Raw genomic sequence first — 25,138 nt, forward strand, 5'->3', positions numbered from 1 at the left:
TGTACTCAGTATTTAAAAAGTCACAAAAACCTTTGAGTGTATGCACTCTAACAGTATAGATATAAAAATGCTGATATAATTTTTCAATGACAGCTTGAACGTCCATGGCAATGTATCAGCTGCACATTGTATAGCATTATTTATGATATGGGATGAACAACCAACTCCTTCAATTTTGATTTCAATTTATGAAAAACATTGTTCTTTCCTCTTCTGGAACTTCCACCAAAATTTGTATTAGTATTATCTGCTGACAAGGCAACAACTTTCTTTTCAATATTCCACCTTGTCCCTAGTTGCCATACATATTCTGTAAGTTGGTCTGCAGTTTCACACAGTATGAAGTATCGAACTAGAACTGGAACTATTTTCAAAGCACCGTGGTTAGAACTGTCTATCATTATTGACACATAATTAGCTTTCTCAAGTTCGTTTCTGAAAACAGCCATTCCATAAGGTGCTAATACACTCACAATTATAGCTTGAGTCTTCTTTTGACCGCAAGTGAACTTTTTGTCATATAGTTTCCGGATTATTTTCGACATGCAGTCCATTGAACTGAAACTCTGGTTGTACATGCATATATGATATGCAAATGTAGCTTCATCAGCTGCAAGATTTCTTTCCATTTCACCCATTGTTTTTTTAGAAAAATAATCTGACACTTTACCACTTCCATTTTCTGCTAATTTGTGTCTCTTCATAGCGATGTGCTACATGATGTCTGACCGACCGCCGTATTGTATGCTGAATATTGCATTACATTGTGTACATTTCACTTTCTCGTCGACTTTGCCATCACAATTACATGGTATAATAAAAGGGTATTCAGTCCTTAGCTTTTCTGTGAGAACACACTTTCTCTTCAGCATTTTAAAGGCATATAAAATAATAAAACTAATTACGTTTCATAACAGATCTGTGTCATATCAAATAAGCCGTGCTTAGTTATTACAACATCTGCTAGTTGCATTATTCTCGCAACATGTCAGTATTGTCAATTGATAAGACAATTTTATGATCAATAACTAATATCGATTTTTTGGCAATTACATGTTTTATGTTTAAGAATGGGAATGTTAAACACAAATCCCCAAATTACGGGACAATTCTGCGTCCCGAAGAGTTTTGATGCCAGGACACAAACTCATAATAAGGGACAATCCCCGTAAAATACGGGACATATACGAGCCCTACTGAGGAAGGAATCTAATGTGTCTGGGCCGTGAGACCAAATAGAGAACACATCATCTACATATCTTAGCCAGATAGAAGGTTTTAGAGGGGGAAGTGATGATTATTACTATTTGATGAGTACCATTATCACTAGTTTCTTCATGTAGACTATATTCTCCAAACAACTCTATATATATATCTTCTTTCCCTAATTTACCATTAAAGTCTCCTAATACAATAATAGCATCATTTTTTGCTATGCCTTCATGCTTTTTGTAAATCATTATAAAATTTTTCAGCTACGTTTCCATCAGCATTCTCGATTGGCGCATAAATATTTATAAATGTAATGTTATGAAATTTATCTTTAATACATATTCTCTCATTTATTGGTGTAAATCCTAATATTCATTTGTAGACCTTTTTTGTTATAATAAAACCAACTCCATGTAATCCTTGTTTTATAGGACCACTAAAGTATAACTTATAATCTTTTTTATTAATTACTCCTTGTCCTTTCCATCTTATTTCTTGTAAGGCCACAGCCTTACAGGAAATAAGATGGAATAATTCAATAATTGTTATGCTACATTTTGCATTTTACCAGCCTGTAATAATGTCCTGACATTCCATGTTCCAAATTTCATATTTCTTGTTACCTTTTCCTTTGCATATGTCATTTCTGTAGAGTCAGTATGGTTTCATATTGTTTAGCCTTCTCAACAAAATATTTTTTTCTAGGAATGGGTTGTTAACCCATTGCCAAAACCCTCCTCCTTTATCCAGGCTTGGGACTGGCAACAGTATTGATGAGATACTTAATCCACCCATCAAATACTGCAGGCAAAGATGGCTTAGCACAACACGAGATTGAAAACGCTAGCCACAGGAGATCCAGTGAGAAAACACCAAACCGTTTACATAGATTCATGTATAAACATGAATGCATATACATGCAAGCAAAGGACTGAAGTCCTACTTCATCATCCTAACCTCAATTGTAAACTGCCTCACCATTCCTAAAATGGGGGAAATTGTCATCCTAGGCATGTGACTGACATGCAGCACTTGCTGAACAATTTTAATAGGTTGGAATTGTGGAAAGTGAAAATGAATGCCAGTTTGATGTTAGTAAAGTTATTATGCACTTTGGTGTAATTAGGTAGCCCTTCAGTGGTGTATGATTGGTGGAGTCATTTCAGATGAAACTGATTATGCTAGGGATCATGGAGTTTACGAGGGTGGTCTGAAATGTTCTCGGCCTCGACTATAGATGGCAACACTATCTGCAAGATTTTTTTTTTCTAAGTTGGTATATCTGTCATAAGCATCCATGTGAAATTGCAAGTCATTCTCTCAAGTAGTTTGATTTTATGAACTTCGAATAAATTTCTTTTGGCGTTAAGCCTTCTTTTAAAAAGAATTTTATAACCACACGATACTCAATTTTATCTATTTCAAGGGATATAGAAAATACTTTTCTATATCCCTTGAAATAGATAAAATTGAGTATCGTGTGGTTATAAAATTCTTTTTAAAAGAAGGCTTAACGCCAAAAGAAATTTATTCGAAGTTCATAAAAGTTTATGGGCACTCTTCACCTTCGTTTTCGACAATTAAGAAATGGGTTGCCGAGTTTAAACGTGGCTGTACCAGCCTTGAAGATGATCCACGTGAAGGACGTCCAAAAAGTGTAACACCACCAGAAATCATTGATCAAGTGCACAATATGGTATTGGATGACCAGCGAGTCAAATTGTGTGAAATTGCTGAGACTATAGGTATTTCAAAAGAACGTGTAGGATATATTTTGCATGAAGAATTGCAAATAAAAAAGCTTTGGGCAAGATGGTTGCTTACAGCAGATCAAACACGTACTTGCATGAAAATCTCTGAACAGTGCTTGGAGCATTTTAACAAGAATAAAACTGATTTTGTGCGCTGATTTATTACTATGGATGAGACTTGGATTCACCATTACACACCAGAATCCAAACAGGAGTCAAAACAGTGGTCAGAAGCTGGTTGTTCAACGCCAAAGAACAACCAGAAGACAAGAGTCGGTTCCATCAGCAGGAAAGGTCATGGCATCGGTGTTTTGGGATGCTAAAGGTATTTTGTTTATTAATTATCTTGAAAAGGGTAAAACAATAACTGGGGAATATTATTCCAATCTTTTAACCTGACTAGACGAAAAAATTCATAAGAAAAGACCTGGGAAGTGGCAAACCACTTTTTTCTTCTGCAAACCTGGTATGCAGAAGAAAAAAATCATCTTTCATCAGGACAATGCACCTGCCCACAAAGGTGTTTTGGCAATGGGAAAATTACAGGATCTGCACTATGAATTGTTGGAACATCCACCCTATTCCCCAGATTTGGCTCTCTCTGACTTCTGTCTCTTTCCAAAACTAAAACTCTTCCTTGCTGGTCAGCATTTTTCTTCAAATCAAGAGGTAATTGCAGCTGTAGAGGGGTATTTCGCAGATCTTACTGAGAACCACTATAGGGACAGGATAATGGCGCTGGAGCCTCGCTCAAATAAATGTATTAGTCTTAAGTGAGATTATGTTGAAAAAAAAAATTTTTTTTTTAATTATAAATTCGTTTTTTCATTGTTAGGCCGAGAACTTTTCAGACCATCCTTGTAGATAGAAAGAAAGCTGAATTTAAGGATCACATAGCAAAGACTGCAAATGGAATCTAATAATAATAATATCAAGACAAATGCTGACTTAAAAATAATGAAGTTATTTTGCCTCTGTATGGTTTCACCTAGGTCATTTTAGATCTGGTCCCCTGGTTTTCAAGGTGATGCAGATACAGCAGAGAAGGTGGAAAGAAGGGTATGGATATTAGGATTGTGGAATATAAATTATGAGACCAGATTGAGAATGTGGACTTGCAGACAGGAGAATGAGGATGATATGTGTATCATACAAATACATGAAATTTTCCATTTTATAGAAGGCAAGGGAAAGACAATAGCATCCTTGGAAGCATGATTGTGGTGGGGTGGAAATGACTGCTGATGCGATGTGCCGACTCCCTGGAGGTTTCTTATAATAATCAAATCATAGAATCATCTTGGATAAACAGTGCCTATGGAGGTACTGTAGGAAATGTGTTGTATAATCATTAAATAACTAGATGCCTCTCATTTGTGCACAATGAATGAATATCAGGGAGAATATTCAGTTGTTTACTGAAGGTGCAAAATTGGAGAAGGCAATAGCTGATATAGATATTCTTCAGGATGACTTAAAAAATTGTCAGTGTGTGAAAAGGATAATGGTTGGCAATATAATGTTGTGAAATGTAAAGTAATTCACTTTGGGTTGAAAAGATTACATACTTTGTCATATGGATGGTACTGGATTATAAGAAATTGATGAAGTTTGGAATTTGGTGGTGATGATGAACAGAGATTTGAAGTTCAGAGGGCATATACTATACATTAATAAGTAAAGATTGGGGGGGGTTTAATATCCCTCTTTATAAGGTTCTAATTCAGCTGCACCTTGACTATTTATTTGGTCACTTGTGCTTCTTGGAGATCAGAAGGTGGTGACAGGTTTGAGAAATGTTTCCTGTGATGATTGAAGGTGTGTGAGTTATAGAGTTTAGTTGACAGCCAGAGGAGAGGGGACATGATAGAAACTTATAAATTATTCGAGGGATAATGTAAGATTGACACAAAGAAAATTTCCAATACATGACAAGTAGCGAGAAGACAAGAGATCACCCCTGGAAGTTGTATGAGTGTGGTTAATAAGAGTGTGTGGAGAAAAGATTTTTTGTTTGGAGAGTAGGAATGTGTTTAAGGAGTACGATAGGTACTATGTGAATAATGGCCATTACTAATCGTGATTAGTGTGGGTCTTCCACAATAAGTCTTTAGGCTACAAGGAGATATCCATATAATAATAATAATATGGTGATGTAACTATATGATCTGAGGTTTCTGGTTAACCATCTGTTTGGAATAATTGCTGTATTTACCCAAGTGCTAATGAACTCTAATAGGACTGATAATCTGATATGAACAATGAAAAGAGAAAACCAAGAAACCAACTTATAGTGTTGACAGCAATGATACTTCAATGAACACTTCCAGAGTAGTAAAAAAAAGCTGTCTTCACAGTAATTCCATGAAATTTGGAGATATTAGAAGTTGCAACTTAGAAAAAAAAAAAGTGTGAATTGTGTTTTTTGCCATCGTAAAAAATTGCAACCATTTCGTGTTCTCGTATTAATATGAAGCTCCTGGCATGACAGAATAGTATAGCTTGCTGAGCCATCTGTAATAACCAAGTGTCAGAAAAAATAACTTAAGGATAAGGATTTTTTTGTGCAGTTTGCACTATAAATTTTGTCTTATCTCTAAGAGAAAATTCATACTATTGATAAACTCATACTATTATTCTTTGAAATAACATGTTTTAAAAAATTGAGGGCCACAGGCATAGAATTCTGTTTTTCTATACCTAGCAAAAAATTCTATTGAGATCTATAATAGTAAATAGGCCATTTGTAAAATAAACAAGCACAACTGAAACTTGAATAATTTGTTCAAAAATAGTTGAATGGCACATTAAGGATATCCTTCCACAACAGATGAAATTATGTAGATAAGTTGCAATAACATAGTTTGCCATCTGTAAGTTTGTAATTTCATCCTATAGCAAAAGATTTTAAACATCACCTCTAAATCCCCCCCCCCGTCCTCATCTAATTATGAATAAAGAAACATGGGTTTGTGCATATTGTATATATGAAGACCTTCAGAAATTACTTCACATATATCTCCTTCCTCCTTCCATAACCTCTTTCTTTTTCCAAAATTCTTCAGACTCCGTGGATATGATCATGTAATAATAAAAAGTTTTACAATGGCATAGCGAGTTGAATTCATTATGTTAAATCACAAGGGAATTAACTTTGATGGAAAGTGTAGTCTAGATTCTTCATTTATGCCTTGTATTAAAAATATGCAGTGGTGGTCATGAGTAAAACCATATCACAATTTTTAAACTAATTGCACAGTATATTTTTAATTTGGTGTTACAATTTGGTAATTTTTTTAACAAAATTTGAATCAGCAATAATTTTCACTGATAGTTTTTCAAGCTATACTCTGTTGAATTTACTGTTTATGCTATTTCAGCATAATTTCAATATGTAAGCTTCTTCTAAAAAGGGTTAAACCTAGTTTTCAGTAATATTAGTTGAGTTTCAGAGAATGAAATTTTCTGAAGTTGCTTTACTGGTGAGTCTGCATTAAAAATAATAAGTGAAAAGAAAACAGATTTCTTTTCACTTTTTTTGAATTTACTTTCATACTTAATATGATAAATGCATAAAATGATGAATAAGAGCAGAGCACGCATCATCATCACCATGACACATATATACAAAAATCATAATATAAAGGCATCAATATCAAAGTTTGTCTGGTTGTCCAAGTGAAAAGCAAAATTCTTAAATAATTTGGTGGAAATATCTTTTAATGAAAACAATTCATGATTGAAAGAATGGCTATTACTACATCAAAATAAATAATAAAGGAAGAAATGTGGTGTTTGCCCCCCCCCCCTTTGCACGCACATGCACACACACACACACACACCTAGATCTCCAGTGTTAAATCAGCTAAATTTCCAGTCCACAACTTCAAATAACCACTGTTGACTTGATGTTCCTGTACATGCTTGAAGTGTGACACTATCAGGATTTCTTTTACTTGGAAGGTCCAGGCAGAGATTAGACTTTATATGTGTTACAGTCTGTTGCTAGAAGGGGAAAAAGAATGCATCTTTTAATTTATTTAATTATAATTCACCTCACGAGTAACTAAAATCTTAATCATATCTGAATAATATAGTATTCAACCCATGCATACACTACAGAATTAGTTTGAAAATGTATACTTTTATACTCAACTCTAAATAATTCATGATTGAAATCTGTTGATAATAGATTATGTTAATACTTTATTATTCCGTATAATATTCTAAAACAGTGGTTCCCAAACTTTTTCGGTTCACAACACCCAGTGAGAACATAGGCCTACCTAACAGTCACAGTGTGCGATGTTGGGATGTCCTTCCTATCATCGTCAACACATCAATGGTCCAATTCTAAAACCACATGGGCTAAGTATCATTTTAGTGAAAATATTGGAATATTTCACAGGGCACCGCAGCACACAGTTTAGGAACCACTGTTTTAAATATAAATTCTATTATTGATTATATTGGTAAAAAATGAAAATTGGTTTCTTTTCAACATTAAATGAAGCCTGCTATTACTTATATTCATTTTGACTGAATGTTAGAATTCTGTTTTTGCTGATTTGGTTAAGGTATTGGAAAAAAACATTGTCAAGCTAACTTTTGACTAAACAAAATTTAGCCTTTTCAATGATACTGAAATATGAATTGCATATTTGCTTCTTTGAGGACTCAAATGAACAATAAGACAGAGGCTTCCCTTTTAAACATTTCCTTTGTGATATGCTGTAATTCACACTCTCTTGCAACTTTAATTTGGAATGAAAAATATATCCTTTTTCTACATGTCATTAAAGAACTGCATAAATTGATTTTATGCATTACACCTGCATTCTATTACAGTATAACTTGAAACCAATTGTTAGCACTATAGCTAGGGTAATTGGGTGATTATATTTGATGATATAATCACATAGTGAGGAAAAAGAGGACAACTGAAATCATTCTTAGAGGAGGTGTTATAGATTAATTGGAAGAATTTATAAACTGCTAAAAAGGAAAGCTGGTACTATCCATAGTCACTTAGAATGATAATTCTCATCATAATTTCCTAGGAGGTACAGGATATTATGGTAGCCCAACAAAAGGGAAGATTGCATTTTCTGTCAACAGTTTTCTGCATCATACTGAAGACCTCAGTATGATGCAGAAGGGGGGGGGGGCATCCTGCCACGTTTGTACAAACCCATTTTGCTAATTTTTCATCTTGTTTAGGCACCACCTTAGATTAGCTTTTCTTATATAATGTTGATAACCTGTAGTCCTTTTCTAACATCTTCAATTTTCCATCCATTTATGCCATCTGGTTGCTTCCTTGATTTTCCTCAAACTCATATCCATTCACTGTAATGGATAGGGATTTTGAGGAACACTGTTCATAGACTGCTAGCTTGGTGTTTTGAGTTTATTTCTCTTCTTTTTCTATATAATGCTCATTAATGAGTAACTTGGATGTCAATCTTACATTATGTTAGATTATCAAGAAAAGATGCTGGAAAAATAGTATAGTGGAACTGCATGCTGATTTTGTCAGCAACAGATCATAACTTGTATCCTGCATAATTAATTTCATTGTTAATTACATATTTAGTCCTCATCTATTAATAAATTTAATGTAGAAAACCAAGAAAGATCAAGTTGATTACTTAATCTGTCTTCTTAAATTAAACTTTATGTAAGACTGTTTTTATGAATAACTTTGCTGGACATGCTCTGCAGTGATTCTTCCAGCAAGGTTTACTTAGATGTAAGAAGCAGTACATATTTGTTAAAGAATTACTTCAATTTAGCAGTAATGCTGTCTAAGTTAATGCATGTTCTTTCTTTCTCGAACAATGCAAATGGGTGTTGTTGTAGATCTGCTACTTAATCCACACTTACTAGGTGGTAGTGTGATTGCAAATATGAGGATTGTTTCAAAAGTTCAGTGTAATCTCCATTCTGCCTAGGTAAGTCTTATATTTCTGTCATCAGATCCTTTTGTTGATGTGTTTGATAAAGTCAGGTTATGTAAGCATAAACCTTGTCAGTGGTAGTTAAGTGTTTCCCACAGTGGGAAACACTTAACAGGTTGAAGTTTGGACTATATGGGGATGAGGAAAACCTTTCTAATCAGATACTTTGTATGAAATGAGGACTTCAGCTATGAGCATACCAGGCCTTTTGCTGCCAAATATCTTGTAGGAACACTTCCTCTCGTGCTGTCTTTTTTTTTTTTGTTGTTTTTTTTGCAGTCATTTAATGCCAACATTTTGCATTTCCACTGTAAGGGATTGACTTTTCACTTGTGGTTCAAAATCTTATATCCATGTTTCAGCTTTGACTACAATTCTTTAAAAACTGTCCATCCTCATGATGATACAGCAGTCCAATAAATTTCCTTTAGTGGGCTATCAGGAATTCTTGATAGCTTGTTGTGATCAATGAGTTAACTTCATGGTGAGAGATTTTAAAAAATCTGCATACATCAAGTGAAATTTAGCAATAATAAAATGTATTCATGTGAAAATAAGAGAGACTTAATTCTAACTTTAAAAGAAAAACTTACTTGCAAATCATATTTCCATTTTTGTCTGTCACGTTCATTACAGGCTAACATTACCAAACTAGTGTCAGCAGCACCTTCAACAGAATCTAGACAAACAGACTCATCAGTCATGATTTGTCCGGCCATTGTGTAAATAAAATACTGGAAACCAAAAGAAATTATCTATTAGTAAACGATATTCATATATATTGTAACAGTTCTAAACTTATTGGGGAAAAGATGAGATTTTTTTAATTGATATGTACAGCTTGTTTATTAATTGATATTAAAATATGCTGTAATTATGTACAATAACAAGGCCGCTGTTTTTATGATACTGTTGTACATAATTCTAAAACAAAAAACTAGAAAAAAAAGTTTGTTATTCTTTCTGATGTTGTTGTCTTTATTTAAATCTAAATAACACCAAATAACAACATGGAGTCATTCACAGAAGATAGTTGACACTTTCCTTTTGGTTCTCTTGATCAAGTCAGTATACACAGTTTTGCCATAAATACTGTTACAACTTCCACATGTTTATTGGTAGAGAGAGTTGTCTAGCTGTATGAGTTAACATGCAATTGGGAGATTATGAGAACCGATGTAATTGTAATTGCACTTCACAAAGTTGGAATGCAGCTACTTGTTATTTTCAACATTCCAAAACGTTCAGGATCAGTCGGATGTTTGTGTGTATCAGACTATTTACCATTATAATGATACAAAAGACATATCTGGGTGTCCTCACATGCCATGTTATGACGCAAGGTTGTGAGGACTGTAAGAATGCAGAAAATGATGTTGCATGTGTTCTAATGATGACCTGGGATGAGAGCCTATCAGCATTCTACTGAATACTTCCTAACACCACAACTTATGTGGCAAAGGGTGATAAAATCAAAGGCGCTTCTCTGGCAGTACACAAACAACAGACACAGAAATATCTTCTCCACAGATGAAAAGATTTTCATCATTGAAAAGTCATTTAACTGCCAAAACAGAGGTTTATAACCTCACTGTTTTGGCAGTTAAATGGATAGTCACACAGCACCCAGGATTCAGAGATCATCAGTGATGGTTTAGTGTGTGTGTGGGGGGGGGTGTATTAAGGGTATCCAAGTTGCATTTCTGCAAGGAAAGAGGCCAAAGTGTATTAATACACCACTCTGGAACCTGTGGCCCCTAAACAACGCCTTGTTTCGCAGTAGGTAGTGGACCTTCCACCAAGACTCAGTCCCTGCACACAAGGGAAGGACTACTGATTGGCTGGCTGGAAGTCCTGATCTGAATCCATTAGATCTCAAGTTGTGGATACAGCCTGCAAGAAACAACACCCCAGCATTGCCAGCTTGAAGGTGAATTTGAAGCAAAGCAGTGGCAGCATTTCCATTGAATGTTATGCATGCTGCTATCAATGTGTGACCTTACTAACTTACTGGATCAAAGCAAGATAGTTGGAAGGAGATCTCCACATGCTCTTTTAAGTAATGAAGTGAGCTGATTAAAGCATCTGACCTAATGTCCAGTCTTCACATTGTGGAACATCCCATTAATAAAAATCTACCCTGGATATTGAATGATCCGGAATAGGTTTAGACAGAAGTTTCGCTGATGAAATCATATTCTATATCAGCTTGAAATAAGATGAAATGTTATGCCACCTGGGATATCGCCCAGTTAAACAAAACCTTTACTGTTAGGAAACCAATAAATGCAAACAGTGAAACATCAGCTACTGAACAAATTTTAACACTATCAACAGAAAAGAAGTAAACTGGTAGAAGAATTAGAGAAGCACAGTATATTTGCACAACAATAGTGCCAATTGAGATGGGCTTTGGGATTTCTGTGCCTATTTCCTATTGTCTGATTGTTTCTACTCTTCTTGATCCAAGTAATTGCATTTAATCTAGTCTCATTCCCCACTGATATGTGCCAAAGCAGTCCAAGAGACAGAAACTGAGTATGCATGTTTCTGAGTTTTTGACTTCAATAGCCGAACTCAAAAACTCTCACTCAGCCTACAGTTCAAAAGAGGTGTAAAAAAACATCAATAAATTCACCCACCACTCTCCATGCAAAAATTACTTCTCACCCCATTGCAAACATCCCCTCCCCCAATACAGCTTCCAGGGATGACATCTCATTCTCCTAATCTCCAGATAGTCTATGAAAAAGCTCATCCACACTAATCTAGTATAATTACCCCTTACCAACTTATACATCTCGATCATGTTTCCCCTTTTCCTCCTATCTACTGGGCTCTGTAATTTGCATTCTCTCACTCTGTTCTCCTATATTCCACATTCCAGAAATGTTAATTAATTGTCTCTGGACCCTCTCCAACATCTCGTCATCCTTTTTGAAAACCTGGTGACCAAATCTGTGCACAGTAATCCATATGTGGTCTGATCAAAGTCGTGCAATGGAATCAAAACATCCCTACTTCTACATGTCGGTGTTCTCTGCATCATGCCCATGATCTGCTGCGTTATCCTCACAATTTTTAGCAAATTGTCCATGCAATTTTGAGTCTCTTTCCACCACAATCCCCAAATTCATCATCTCCTCGACCTCCTCCAAAATATCCCCATCAATCCTATCTTTGCTTTTTTTTAAAAAACATTAAACTGATATCCCCACACACTTGTCCATTCAGGCAGTCTGTTTAGGTCCTCTTGCAAAGCTACAACATCTGCTCTACTTCTCGTAACTCTCTCTCCAACTTTGCATCATCAGCAAACAACTGTATATCACCATTTAAGCCCTTTCCAATGTCATTTACATACAAATTAAACAACAATGGCCCCAAAACAGACCACTGGGGCATGCCACTAGTGACTTTCCTCTTTTGAGATATCACTCCCCATACACAACCTGTTGATACCTATCAGACAGTCCAATGCACTAAGCTATCTACTATTCAACTCAGTCTGTTCCAATTTAACTACTAGTTTGTCATGTGGTAATTATTAAAAACCTTTGCAAAATCTAAATGTACTATATATGCATCCCCCTTGTTATAATAAGTAAGCAGATTGCTAAAACACAATCTTCCTTTAGCAAACCCATGCTGTTGATTAAAGAGAATTCTACTGCTGTCCACTCAGTTCTGAATTCTTGTCCTCACTAGCTGCTCCAACACCTTGACTATAACTCCAGACAAGCAGATTGGCCTATAATTTTAAGCCTTAGTCTTATTCACCTACTTTATAAAGGAGAAGAAATTTGCCATCTTTCCATTCCTTTGAGACCTGGGCTAATATAAGACTCATGTTAAAAATGTACATTTAAGCTGTTAATTACCTGGAACATTCCCTCAAGCCACACAGTGATATATACCATTAAGTCCCATGGCCGTGTTGATATCAAGTTTACTCAATTCCTCATATATACCTCCTGCTCAATCACCATCAGTTGTTTCTCTCCCCATTCCCACTGCTCAAATTCTGCATTATGTTACACTCACAAGGATAGAATACTTGAATGAACTGCTCATTTAACACATTTACTATATCTTCCTCAGTGTTTATCATCCTTCCTTCTACTGACCACATAATGAAAAAAGAAAAAAAAAAACTCAAGAGGATTCCTTACTAAGTGAGTCACCTTTCTTCTTTCTCTTTATACTCCTCTGTAACTGATTATCTCCACTCATCTTAAGTTGCCTCCGCAATACCTTTTTCTTCCAAATTGTACTCTCAACTCTTCAGTCATCCATTTTACACCTACCTTATTTAATCTCCTGCCCTTTGGAATACACCCAGTCATTGCTTCTGCCAGATAACTCCTGAGTCGAGATCCAGCTGCATTGATTTTCTTCCCATGCAATTCCTTATTCCATGATATTGCTGCAGGCTGCCTACTGAGTTTGCCATAATCACCTGCCTTACAGTTCCACATATAACTTTGTCACTAAACTCCTGATATGGCTGGCCACCACCCAAACAATCACTTCATGGTCACTTTCACCAACTGGAAGAAGATGTGACACTTCATTTACAACAAATTCTTCTAATGAGATAATCAAATCCAGGGCTCTTAATCCACGTGTGGTCTCTGTCACTTAATGTTGAAGGTTAGATGTTGTCTCTTCATTCCAGTTTATATTACCATAATGATCACCCTTTTGTTATTAGCCAAACCAAGTTGTCTAAACATTTCCTTCTCACTAACTTCCACGTTACTGGCATATAGCAACACCCTACTAAACATTTCATCCTGTCCACCTCCACTTCACACTACAACACTTCAAAACCACTCGGTATTTTCTCCTTACATCTCCACCCTAGATGGGCATAATTCCTCTGCCATCATCAGTAACACTCCTTACTTTTTGCTTTGTCTGTCTTTGAAAGACTACATATCCCTCCATCTCTATTCCTGTCAGAATGTTATCCTTGTTCAACCATGTCTCACTTATATCAAAAATATTTGGGCGAATGAGAGCTCTATCAATTACAATTTCATTCCTCTTGAATACTTCTAGCATTTATAAAGACACACTCTCATTTCTGTTTCTATAACAAGTCCTACTGACTCCTCTCAGACATCACTCCTCTAAACTCTGCCCTGTCTATTATATATGCTATCTAAAGCTATAGAAAAAGATATTTCAGGGGAGAAAACAGTCGATCATTGTTTTCTTCAGTTTGGCTCTTGTTTTCACTCTTTTGCTTTTCCTCCAAATAATATTTGTATATTTGAATCTGGGGTTGAGATGTGAGGATTGTTCTACTTAAATTCTTTTGAAAACTTTAGTACACATCTCTCCCTGCCAATGGGATATTCATTCTTATCCTACTAAATACCAAGTAGTGACACTTCCTATTTCAGATCCTCTATGCCCTTATATCTTGAACCAATCTGAAGATTATCAGCAATAAAGAATTGTGTATGATCATCAACATGCTATGAATTTATACATATTTTTGCATTAGAATATCATTTTAGTAATGAATTAGACCATGTAAATATCTAGAAGGTATTTTCTGTTATTAATCTTGCTCTATTCAGATTTTTTCATAAACATCGTGCGATTCATTCCCTTTTTCATTCTAAATACCATGATTTTTTTTCTTTGTTATTACTTAAAAAAAAAAAAAAAAAAGCATCTATAGGATCATCACAGACAATTAAATCCCCATCAGTTCCCCATTTGAAATCTGTGTACATGTATACATCGCTCTTCTTGAAACTGGTTACCAGTCAAAGTTTTATTTTTGTGTTTAGTGTTGAATACTATAGCATCTTCCTCCTTTCCTAGATCCCTATTGCCTGCCTGAATAACCATTTTCAACTTATTCTGCAAAAAATTTGCCCGATTGTAACAACACAATTATATCAACATATTTCTGCAATTCCTATGCTAACTACTTGTTTTCTCTAGTGATGCTTCTTATGTTGGTAGTGTCTGTGTTCATATCTAAAATTTGCTATGTAAAAATTCATCATATCCTTGCCAAATGAATGTGAGCACACATTTTGAAGAATGGTTAACTTAAAAATTTATTTCTACACTTTGTTTAGTCTAGTATACTTATTTGTCCCTCCCTTACTATAATGTGCTTTTTGATACATTATGAATAACATCTACGAAAAAAACAAAAAAACTTTTCAGATTATTTTTTTTATCATGAAACCATATATATATATGTTACTATACAAGCAAATCATCTTGGCTTTTACTCGTACAATCCAGCTATCTGAGTTTACCTCCTGGATTTAGGTCTGGAAAATTCCCAGTTTGTTAAACAGTTGATAGCCAGCAATCAAAGCCTTGCTGAAATTGATTAAGCTTCTTGGAGTGGGCTAGACTAAATCTTTCTAATACTGAAAACTAGCCTTCTGGAGAGTTTATTTTGTCCTACCAAATACAAATTTTCTCTTGCAGTTGTTATCCAAAATTAAATATTTATCATTTTTTTCAGATTTATAATTTTATACACTGCTGAACTTCCAATGATTTAGCCATTCCTATTTGAATATAGAATGTGCACATATAGAGCACATTCTGTATTCAAGTTCAGGTTTTGACTAAAACTGATTGCCAGAAACTTATCAGGTTTCACAATGAAAGATATAAAATGCTTAATACTCATTAATCACAAGGCTGTAATTGGAGAAAATGAAGGTATTACTGTCAATGCATTTACAATTACACACACTTACCTGTTGAGGATAAACTTCAAAGACACAAGCAGTAAGTTTAACTATGCCAACAGAGTGTTGACTACCCTTGACACCAGGTTTTTGAAAACACTTGCCATTCTTCCTGTTTCGAATCTACATTTATGAATAATACTGCTTTCACTGCTGCAATCAAAAGCACACTAAAGCTCAGAAAATTTTAAATTAAAACTATAGATGAACTTGTAGCGATATTAATTATTATAGTTAAGTCCATTTTCATTTAAAATTAACAATTATATTGGCCTACAGTTTTATTTCTTATATACCAGTATTATCAATTTTTTGGTATGCAATATTAATTCACCCATTATCTAACCTCAGCAACGTTTGCACTGTCAACAGCATGTGGGAAAATCAAGGTTTTTTGAACAGAAAACAAGAAAAAATGCAATTTTTAGCAAAGTGCACAAATGTGCTATTTTCGTGTTTTTACACAAAAATGCTTCACTTGGAGTGTATTTAAGTAATTTTCATTATATAGAACATAATTTAATGTGTGATTGATAGAGAACACAGTATGGGACTGGACTTTTATAAGGTGCACAAATAAGCAGGTCCAATTCCACTTCACTTGAAATTGACTGCTAAATCAAGAAACTGATCTTTATCTTTGCATTTAGTCAGTACACCTTTTTTAACCTGATGACCATTTCCTGAATATAACATCTCATCTTCCCTTTAATGTTTTAGGGTCAGTGGTTGCTTTCAGCTCTCAGGTAATTAATTAGGATTATATGAAGAAAAGTTACCTGACTTCATAGAAACCTAATTAATGCTCTAGTAATGTAGTTATTCCTATTTACATAGTCTGCTATATACACACACCATTTTTTTTTGTCAAACAGTAGGTGCCAATACACATTCTTTGCTAGTAGAAAAAGTTAAAAATTGAAACAATGCCTCATCTGTATGCACATGTCCCTGTTAATGTTAATAAAAGTGCTGGTATGCAGTACCATTATGTACTATCTCAAAAAAAGCATTGCACATGTGATTCGATTGCATTTATTCTCAGGTCAGTTTGTCTATCTTACAGGATGAGAAACAGTTGTTTCTGGCAAGGGAGAGAAAAATAACTGCCACTTCCATATGAGGTGGTAGAGTTACTAATTAAGCTATGGCTGAATAGCACGACATACCCCCTGAACATTAGATCATAAGTCCAGGTTGATTCTCTGCATTCCTCATAGGCTTACAGAGCAACTAAAACTATAGAGAAAAATCTATAGTTATAGGCTATAACTACAGAGTTGAACTGACTTCACTAGTCCGTTCAACTCTCTTTAACTGATGCTGCTATTTTATACAGTAATGATATGGAATATCCAGTTATTTCTTATTATGTTAATCTGGGTTGGACAATAGTTAATGTAGAGATCCTGCAAGATGATCTAAATGTTTATTAAATTATGTAATTACTAATAAATGTATATAAAAAATAAATTAACAAAATACAGAAAATATATATAAAACTAATAAAAATAGAAGGAAAAAAAATCCTTAATCCCCCCCCTTACACACAACATGTAAATGTACTACAGATTTACAAACACCTTTCATGGGTGAAAGCTACAATAAAAATAATAATAGAATGACTGCAAGGACAAAAGGATGATGATTGCCAGTTCAATATGACTAAGAGAGACTTTGTACTGATGGGGGGGAAAAAAAGTTGCAAGCTCTGTATTACATTGGTGGGATTCGGCTGCAAAAAGAAAGTTGATGAGCTTTTATGATTATGAATAATAGTGGGCAGGGAGTTTAAGTTCAGACCACATATTGCAAAAAAGAAGTGGATAAAATAGCACCAAGGATTGCTTGAATGCTGAATGATGCATCTTTTTTATAATTCAGTTGGTTTGGTGTTGTAATACATTATGAAAAAGACTGAATGACACTTTTGCTTACACTTAGATAAAGAGTTAAACAAGAATATACTTTCATTGAAGTTTTTTTCACTTGGTTATGCTGTGAATTATATGTTGGGTTTAATCCTTTATCCAAGTGTAAGTAAACAAAGTTTGTGCCTGAAGTATTTTTAGGACTGGGACAACTTGTGATAAAGGTAGTATTGACTTCACAGCATTTGCCTTGGTATCCCATAATGCAAAGCACATTTCCTTGCAGATATTATAATGCTATGCATTAAGGAAAGGGTCACTACCCAGACCAGTTTTGACTTTTATTGAGGTCTCATCAGGGGGAGCCAGACCCAGAGGTGGTGATATCAAGGTGGAAGTAATGCAGAAGTCATTTCCATCTACGAGTTTGCAAAAGGTGCACACCTTATTAAAATTCTCTGGATTAGAGATAGTTGGAAGTTTTTTTTCACTTGGTTAATAAAGGTCGAAACCGGTCTGGATAGTGACCCTTCCCTTAATGCATAGCATTATACATGTCTGCAAGGAGATGTGCTTTGCATTATGACTAAGGCAAGTAATGTGAAGTCATATCACCTTTGCCACGAGTTGCCCCAGTCCTGAAATTACTTCAGGTGCAAACTTTGTTTGCTTACACTTGGATAAAGGATTAAACCAAATATATAATTCAAAGAATATACTTTGCAGATATTTGGAACCTCAGTTTTTGATGGAAAGAATATACAGGCAAATGAAAGTGGGGGCAGGTCTGGCAAAATCTTGAAGGTTGGAAAGTTACAAAAAAATAGTTTATAAGCAGAAAAGAAGGAATATGTCACTAAGGAAAGGTTATAGGACTGATGAGGAAAAAACATTTCAGCATATGAAAGGCAGAAGAGAACAAACAGTTCACCTTGAATCTGTGTAAGAGTAGTTAGCAAGGATGTGAGGAATAATTTTTTTTTTTTTTTTTGCTTGAGAGTGGTGACTGAATGAAATGGATTTTAGAAGTGCTTATAGTGAATAAATTTAAAGTGAGGTATGATAGGAATTGTGTGAATAATGGTTAGTATGAGCCTACCTCAGTAGTATTTAATAAAGTATATTCCTTTTTATATAATATATACTGTTTAAAAATATCATACACCACATAAAAAACAAATAACAAGACATTACCTTTCCAAAGAAACGCTGCTTAGTTGGTAAAAAATGCTCTGGCCATACATTTTCTAGATACCACTTGAAACTTTTACATTTCAATTTTTCTCTAAGCACAAGCCTCTCAGTTACATCTGTTTTGCTTTGAATTTTTCCTGCTCCTGAAAACATTTAAAAATTGACTCCAGTAAATATAATATGACATGATATTTAAGATTTTTGTAAAACATTTTAATAATGTAAATTTGATTAGACTGCTTGCCTTGCAAAAATGTTTCAAGATACATTTTTCAAGATGGTTTTGAAAAAGGTTGTTTGAATTAATTCACTGGTTCACTTTAATGAGGTCACATAGCTTTCTCATGCAGCATTGCTTATACTAGGTATATTACTTTGAATATTTTGCTTTCAACGTAGTTAGCTAATGAGACAGCTGTATTCAACAGGATTTTGTTAGGTGCTATTATTTTTGTTTAAGGTTTAAAACAAACTACTATCCACATTTTTCTTCGTCATAGTATGCCATTCCTCTGAAAGTCTGTTACTTTAATCACTCTATTATGTGTTGATTACATTGGTTCAAGCACTTAGATGGCACAAAGGTGTAAAAAGAACACCACAGGTAATTGCCAAGGTGTTGGGAAAATGAAATTTAAAGAATATTTCTATTTCTACGAAAATATGTTTTAGCATGAAATAGAAATCTCAAGTTCTAGCAGCCAGAATTATATAGTCATGGTAAATGGAGAAGCTAGAATCTCCCCTCTCAAAAGAAAAAGTTATACATGAGAGGAAAATTACATTAGCCGTTGTGGTAACCCCCACCTCCACAACATACATAAAAACACTTCTTGGTTGTACCAATGCAAGATATACTTAATACTGTAGTTGTCATCAAATACCTGACAAGTACCCCCGGGAGGGTGGAGGGGTATAGGGTGATATGATAGCACTACATGAGTAGTTTGCATTGTCCCTAACTTACTGTCAACAGTCTTCTCCAAATTAACTATCAGATCATCTAAGACACTTCTTGCTGTATCTATCTACCTAGATCTTAATCTTCCTCTGAGGTATTTTTCCTGATATCCTGGCAACATGCACTTGTTTTGCTAATCATCCCATTCTGGTAAGTAACCATAAATTCTGCTCACACATTCCTAACTGTTAATGTGTCAAGTTCCTTCCTAATATTGTACTGTAGTCATTTCAGCTTCAAATACATAAATTTGTATTTGAAGTATTATGCATTCAAATTGTACATAAATATAACATCAAGACTACATTCAAATCCCTGACAAAATTAAATAATTTACTCAGTTCTTCCAAAGATCCTCTTCCATACATGGCCCACCCAGGGGTTTACAAAATCCAATGTACATGTAACCTACCCTACATAGGGGTAACAGGATGCACGATCCTAATCAGAAAAGACGAACACAAACGACACATTAAATACCTGCATTATGGTAAAACAGGCCTATCAGATCACGCACGCCAAACATACCATATAGAATTGACTGGGAAGGCACCAAGTCCCTGCACCGCACCAAAACCCGGTTTGAGAGAAAATTCAAAGAAGCCTGTGAAATGCTAAAACACTATCCAAACTGGAACAAAAATGAAGAATTAATTATTCCAAGAATGTGAAGGACCCAAATAGCAACCGGAACAAGCCCAGAAGAAAAAAAATCTCAATACAAGAGGACTTTAGAAATGTTTAATGTAGTTCTGTTTTTAATTTATTTATTGTTTAAAATATTCTATGTATTTATTTTATACTTATCTGTTTTTTAAAATTAACTTTTTTTTTTAATCTATAATTTTTTTAAAATTTAATACTATTAATTTAGATTTTCCACGAAAGGTCTGGCTAGGTAAAACATTAATAAGCAGTTATTCTTGAGAGACACTTGTGACATTAAATTAAGAATTATAAACAAGAACAAAAGAATATTTTAATGTTTGCCAAATATATCAGTCTGAAAACTAACAGACTATCCTCAGTGGCTTGGTAGGAACAGTTTTTACAAGGTGGAATACAAACAATTGATCATTCAAAAGTAGAACGAGCCACATGATGTTACATTGCAAAGAGAGGTAAATTTCATCAGAGTGATGAATAAATTATAGGTATTAATTCACAATTAAAATAAATACATATATTTTTGACAATGATATACAATCATTTTGATTCAAGTTAGGGCATTGAAGTAAGGCCTCAGCACTCTCTTTGGATAGGCATTCGAATTTATAGCAACATCTGTGTAGAAGGTGAGTCTTGGACCAGAAAATGTTGTGGCTTGTCTCTATCCCGTGCTGTGCCAATCCAGACTTATCGGATTTGTTGTGAAGAATGTATGATTGATATTCTTGTCTTATATCCCAGAAATATATGGAACTGGAACTAGACTTATTGATTCTTTGTTGTTCTGGATTGGATTGTAGGAATCTAACAGATGTGTAGTTTTTTTGGAGAAGCCATTCAATTTCATGTGATGTTTGATAGTTGAAAGTTCTTTCTGTAATTCATGGGGAGTTGAGCAATTAGTTCTAGCTCATCGAATTAAACATTTCATGATTCCTGTTTTTTGATAAGGATGATGGGCAGATTGTTTGAGAATGTAACGTCCTGTAAAAGTGGGTTTTCTGTAAACTGTTGTCAGAATACCTGAAGGTTAGCGGATGAGGAGGATGTCTAAAAAGGATAACTTGTCTCTTTCGATCTCCATGATAAACTTAATACGAAGATGTAAGGAATTGATTTTAGCTAAAAAGGAAGGCAAGGAATCTCTGTTGTGAGGCCACACTGAAAAGATGTCAACTATATATCTAGCCTAAAAGGATGGTTGAGGGAATATAGATGAAAACAGGACGTCTTCTAGATGTTCCAAATGAAAGTTGGCTAAAGCAAGTGGACTTCCCATGGCTGTTCCTTCTACTTGGTTGTAGCATTTGTTTTGACACTAGAAATATCCAAAGTGCATCACGAAATCGAATAATTTTATGATATCTTGTGGGAAGATTTGTAATTGTAAAGTCTCTGAAATATATTTTAATATATAGAGATTCTACATCGACGGTCACCATAAGATCAGTAGGTTGTAATGAGGTATTTTTTAATTTATTTAAGAAATCCGAAGAGTTTTTCAAAAAAGAGCATGATTTGCCTATATGTGATTTCAATAATTTCGCTAAATATTTGGCTATGCGATAAGTAGGTGAATCAATACAGTCAAATATAGGACAGAGAGGAATGTCTGTCTTATGAATTTTTGGTAGACCATAAAATCTAGGTGGTCTTGCAAAATGTGTTTTTAATCTTTCTATCATGTCTGCATCTAAATTTATCACCCCCCCCCATCTAGAAGGAAATTTAATTTCTTTAGTTGCCTGTTAGTGATCATGTTCTTGGTATGTTGATGATCTCGAAGTAAAAAAGAAATTTTTCTTCTGTAGTTTGAAGAATCCATAATTACTGTCGCTTTTCCTTTGTCTGCTTCAATGATGACAAGGTGACCGTTGCTTCTTAAGGAATGTAGTGCTTTCTTTCTTGGCAAACATTAAAATATTCTTAACAAGCAGTTAGATTCATTTTACCTCTGTGAAGTGCAGTGACATGGATCTTATACATATGTATTTTCCTGATGATGACCTCAATACAGAGGTTGAAACATTGAAAGTTACTTTCCTAATATTACGTAAAATTAATTATTTTAACACGTGTGTTTTGTCTCCATAAATTCTTAACTATGAATGCTGACCACTGTGTAACCTTAAAAGAAAGAATTTGCTACAAGTGGTTTATGAATGAAAGTCCTAGTGATTATAATGGATGTTGAGGTAAAGTTTATAGGCTATGTTACTGAGGTAGTTAAGTCATCACATTTGGATAAGTGCAATGTTGAAAAGAATGCTTATCTTTAAAAGCAACAAGGTTATTCTTCCACTTTATGAGATGTTCATAAGACTACATCAGATCTTATGAACGTATGTTAAGACGTTCTCTTGTTATATTTCTGCTAAGAAATGGTATCACCTGCCATGGCAGACTATTTCTGAAATGTATTGTCAGATCCAGGGGCAAGGAAACAAATTGATCTTACTTGTGGACTGTGGTTCCAAATTTTGAGAAACAGGAAACATGAGAGAAACACACAGGTTGGTGAGGGAATCTTACAATAGGAGGTACAAGCAAAATATTACAGCAAACTTTTGTGGCAGGTGTGTGTGTGTGTGTGGGAGACTTGGGATCATCCCCAGATGAATAAGAATATCAGTAAGTATGAGAGGCTAGGTTTTTCTCATAATGTGTAGTGAGTGAAAAAATAAGCTGTCAATATGCATTATGAATGAATCTGCAAAAAATGTTTCAAAGAGATGTATGTTAAGTATTTAAACACTGTATGACATGCAAAGGACCCATCCTCAATGAGTCCTTTACATCTTGGAGATACCTATATACTCATGTGACAATAAGTTAATTTGGCAGCAAATGTTTAGAATGTGAACAGCATTTTCAAAGCTCATTGCAAAAGGTATCTGAAATATGATCAGCATAACTATTTATATTATTACTTAATTAAACCATTATTCTTAGTGACTGTTTTATTCTCTGTATTGTCAGTTCTGTGTATGCATAACAATTATTCACTTCTCTCTAACTAAATCTTCTCCAACATCCAATAATAAATGGTAGCAAAATGAATCCCTTTTAAAGGATACTATATTTTTATGCATTAGGTTGAGGTTTTTAATTCATACTGACAACTAGCATAAAATCTATATTGCTTTTAAAGAAGTGAATACATATATACAAAACAGAAGTATTATTGTTGTATCTCATTCTGAGATGTTAGAATACACTGAAATTTATAAAAATACATTGTTCACAAAATGAGTTTTCACATTTTCTTTCAGTAATATTATTTAAATCAGTCAACTAAATTAAACTCTTCATGAACAAAAGCATTATTTTACCTGGGTTTATTTTGAAATAAAAGTCTTGCCATTCATCCATCCATACTTTTGCAGCTCGTGCCAAATTGGCATATAATACTGCTCCTACACCCCCAGGTCTTGGAAATGTGTATGGAGAAGACCGACGAAACACATGGCCAACATGAGAACAGGGAGCTATTCCAACTGAACCTCCACACTGCCATATCTGTCAAAACCAAAAACATATTCTTTGTTTTCAGGATATACTGATTGGCAAGCTGAAAGAATCTTATTTTATCAAGTGACCAAAAAAATCATTGTTTTATTTGTAAGATAAAATTAAAACATTCTTACAAAATGAAGCAGAACCACTATTTGAAAAAATAAGCACCTTCACAGCTAATAGCCTTTTCCCAATGAGATAAAAAAAACGATAAATGTTGCTCCTAAAACTCTGAATTTTAGAAGTGGGGAAAAAAAAAATTGAACTCTGTTCGCAGTGCCTCTGTTACAACTAAAACTGTCAGTTGCACATATTGCCATTCAGTGATAGTGAGATGTCTTGAGGATGTGATACAATTTCCCAAACCAATGGAAATTGGCAATGTCCTGAAGAAATAACTGAACACATTGATCAGTGCAGGCTGTTTATGAAACTTTCTGCAGTTATGTCTATGTAGATATTCCCTGATACTATTATATTAAAATATATTATATATTTTAAATATATTATATAATTTAATATAAAACTATTATATTAAAATATATGATCATATTAAAAATGAAGATTATTAGAAAGGAACTTGACACTATTAGCATTCAAGAGTGTGTAGCAGAGCTAATCTAAGGTGGTATTGGCCACTTAAATAGAATGGGTGAGAACTTGGCAAAATAGGTGTTTGATACCAAGATGGAAGGAAAGACCAAGTTTAGGTGGATTGATTAGTCAGAACTGCCTTAGAAGAACGAAATGTTAGATACGACAATATTGGAGTGTTTATAAGTAATAGACTAATTTGGAGGAAAAGTGTTGATAGGAGATTAATAATAATATAAACTTAATCATGTATTGCTGTCATAGTAACCTGAACATCCCTTGGGGGTGGGGAATACATATCAGGAAATTGATGATAATGAGATATATCCATAACCAAGATAGAAACTCTGCCTCCAACTGGGGAGTGACCATGCAGGCTTGTTCTGGGAAGTTGCTAAACATGTGGAATTCTCTGTCATGAAAGGGTTTATGTTGAACTATAAAGCTGGTAAATGGTAAATACTACAGGCTTAGGAGGCATCTTGGAGCAGTGTCATGGCTTGAGAAGCTCAAGGAAAGAATGTCAGTAGCACATGGAAAGTGGTCAGAGATTGTCTGAGAGAAGCAATATTGGACTGCATACACAAGGTCCAGAGGATAAACCAAGTGGATATTAATATAAAGCAAGATTTGTAAAAAAAAAAAAAAAAAAAAAAAAAAATACTGTGGAGGG

At 34.4% G+C, this 25,138-nt stretch overlaps 2 protein-coding genes across 2 annotated transcripts in view; one reads left to right on the forward strand and one right to left on the reverse strand.

Moving 5' to 3' along the window:
• Window positions 1-9,891, forward strand: part of LOC150105492 (activating signal cointegrator 1 complex subunit 2-like) — a 277,206-nt gene extending 267,315 nt beyond the window's left edge. Inside the window, exon 22 of the mRNA XM_090393972.1 lies at window positions 9,560-9,891. Coding sequence (XP_090250098.1) covers window positions 9,560-9,564 — 5 coding nt within the window. The 3' untranslated portion in view covers window positions 9,565-9,891. The remainder of the gene's footprint in view (window positions 1-9,559) is intronic.
• A 4,434-nt stretch (window positions 9,892-14,325) lies between these two features.
• The window catches only part of LOC150105493 (polypeptide N-acetylgalactosaminyltransferase 3-like), a 50,938-nt gene continuing 40,125 nt past the window's right edge, over window positions 14,326-25,138 (reverse strand). The window contains exons 6-9 of the mRNA XM_090393973.1: window positions 23,688-23,874; window positions 18,726-18,868; window positions 15,670-15,783; window positions 14,326-14,409 (exon numbers count right to left, since the gene is read on the reverse strand). Coding sequence (XP_090250099.1) covers window positions 14,326-14,409; window positions 15,670-15,783; window positions 18,726-18,868; window positions 23,688-23,874 — 528 coding nt within the window. The remainder of the gene's footprint in view (window positions 14,410-15,669; window positions 15,784-18,725; window positions 18,869-23,687; window positions 23,875-25,138) is intronic.

This window comes from Typopeltis vanoorti, chromosome 6 (genome assembly GCF_054136105.1).
Source record: "Typopeltis vanoorti isolate ZY-2024b chromosome 6, IOZ_Tvanoo_1.0, whole genome shotgun sequence".
In the NCBI taxonomy this organism is placed as follows: Eukaryota; Metazoa; Arthropoda; class Arachnida; order Uropygi; family Thelyphonidae; genus Typopeltis; species Typopeltis vanoorti.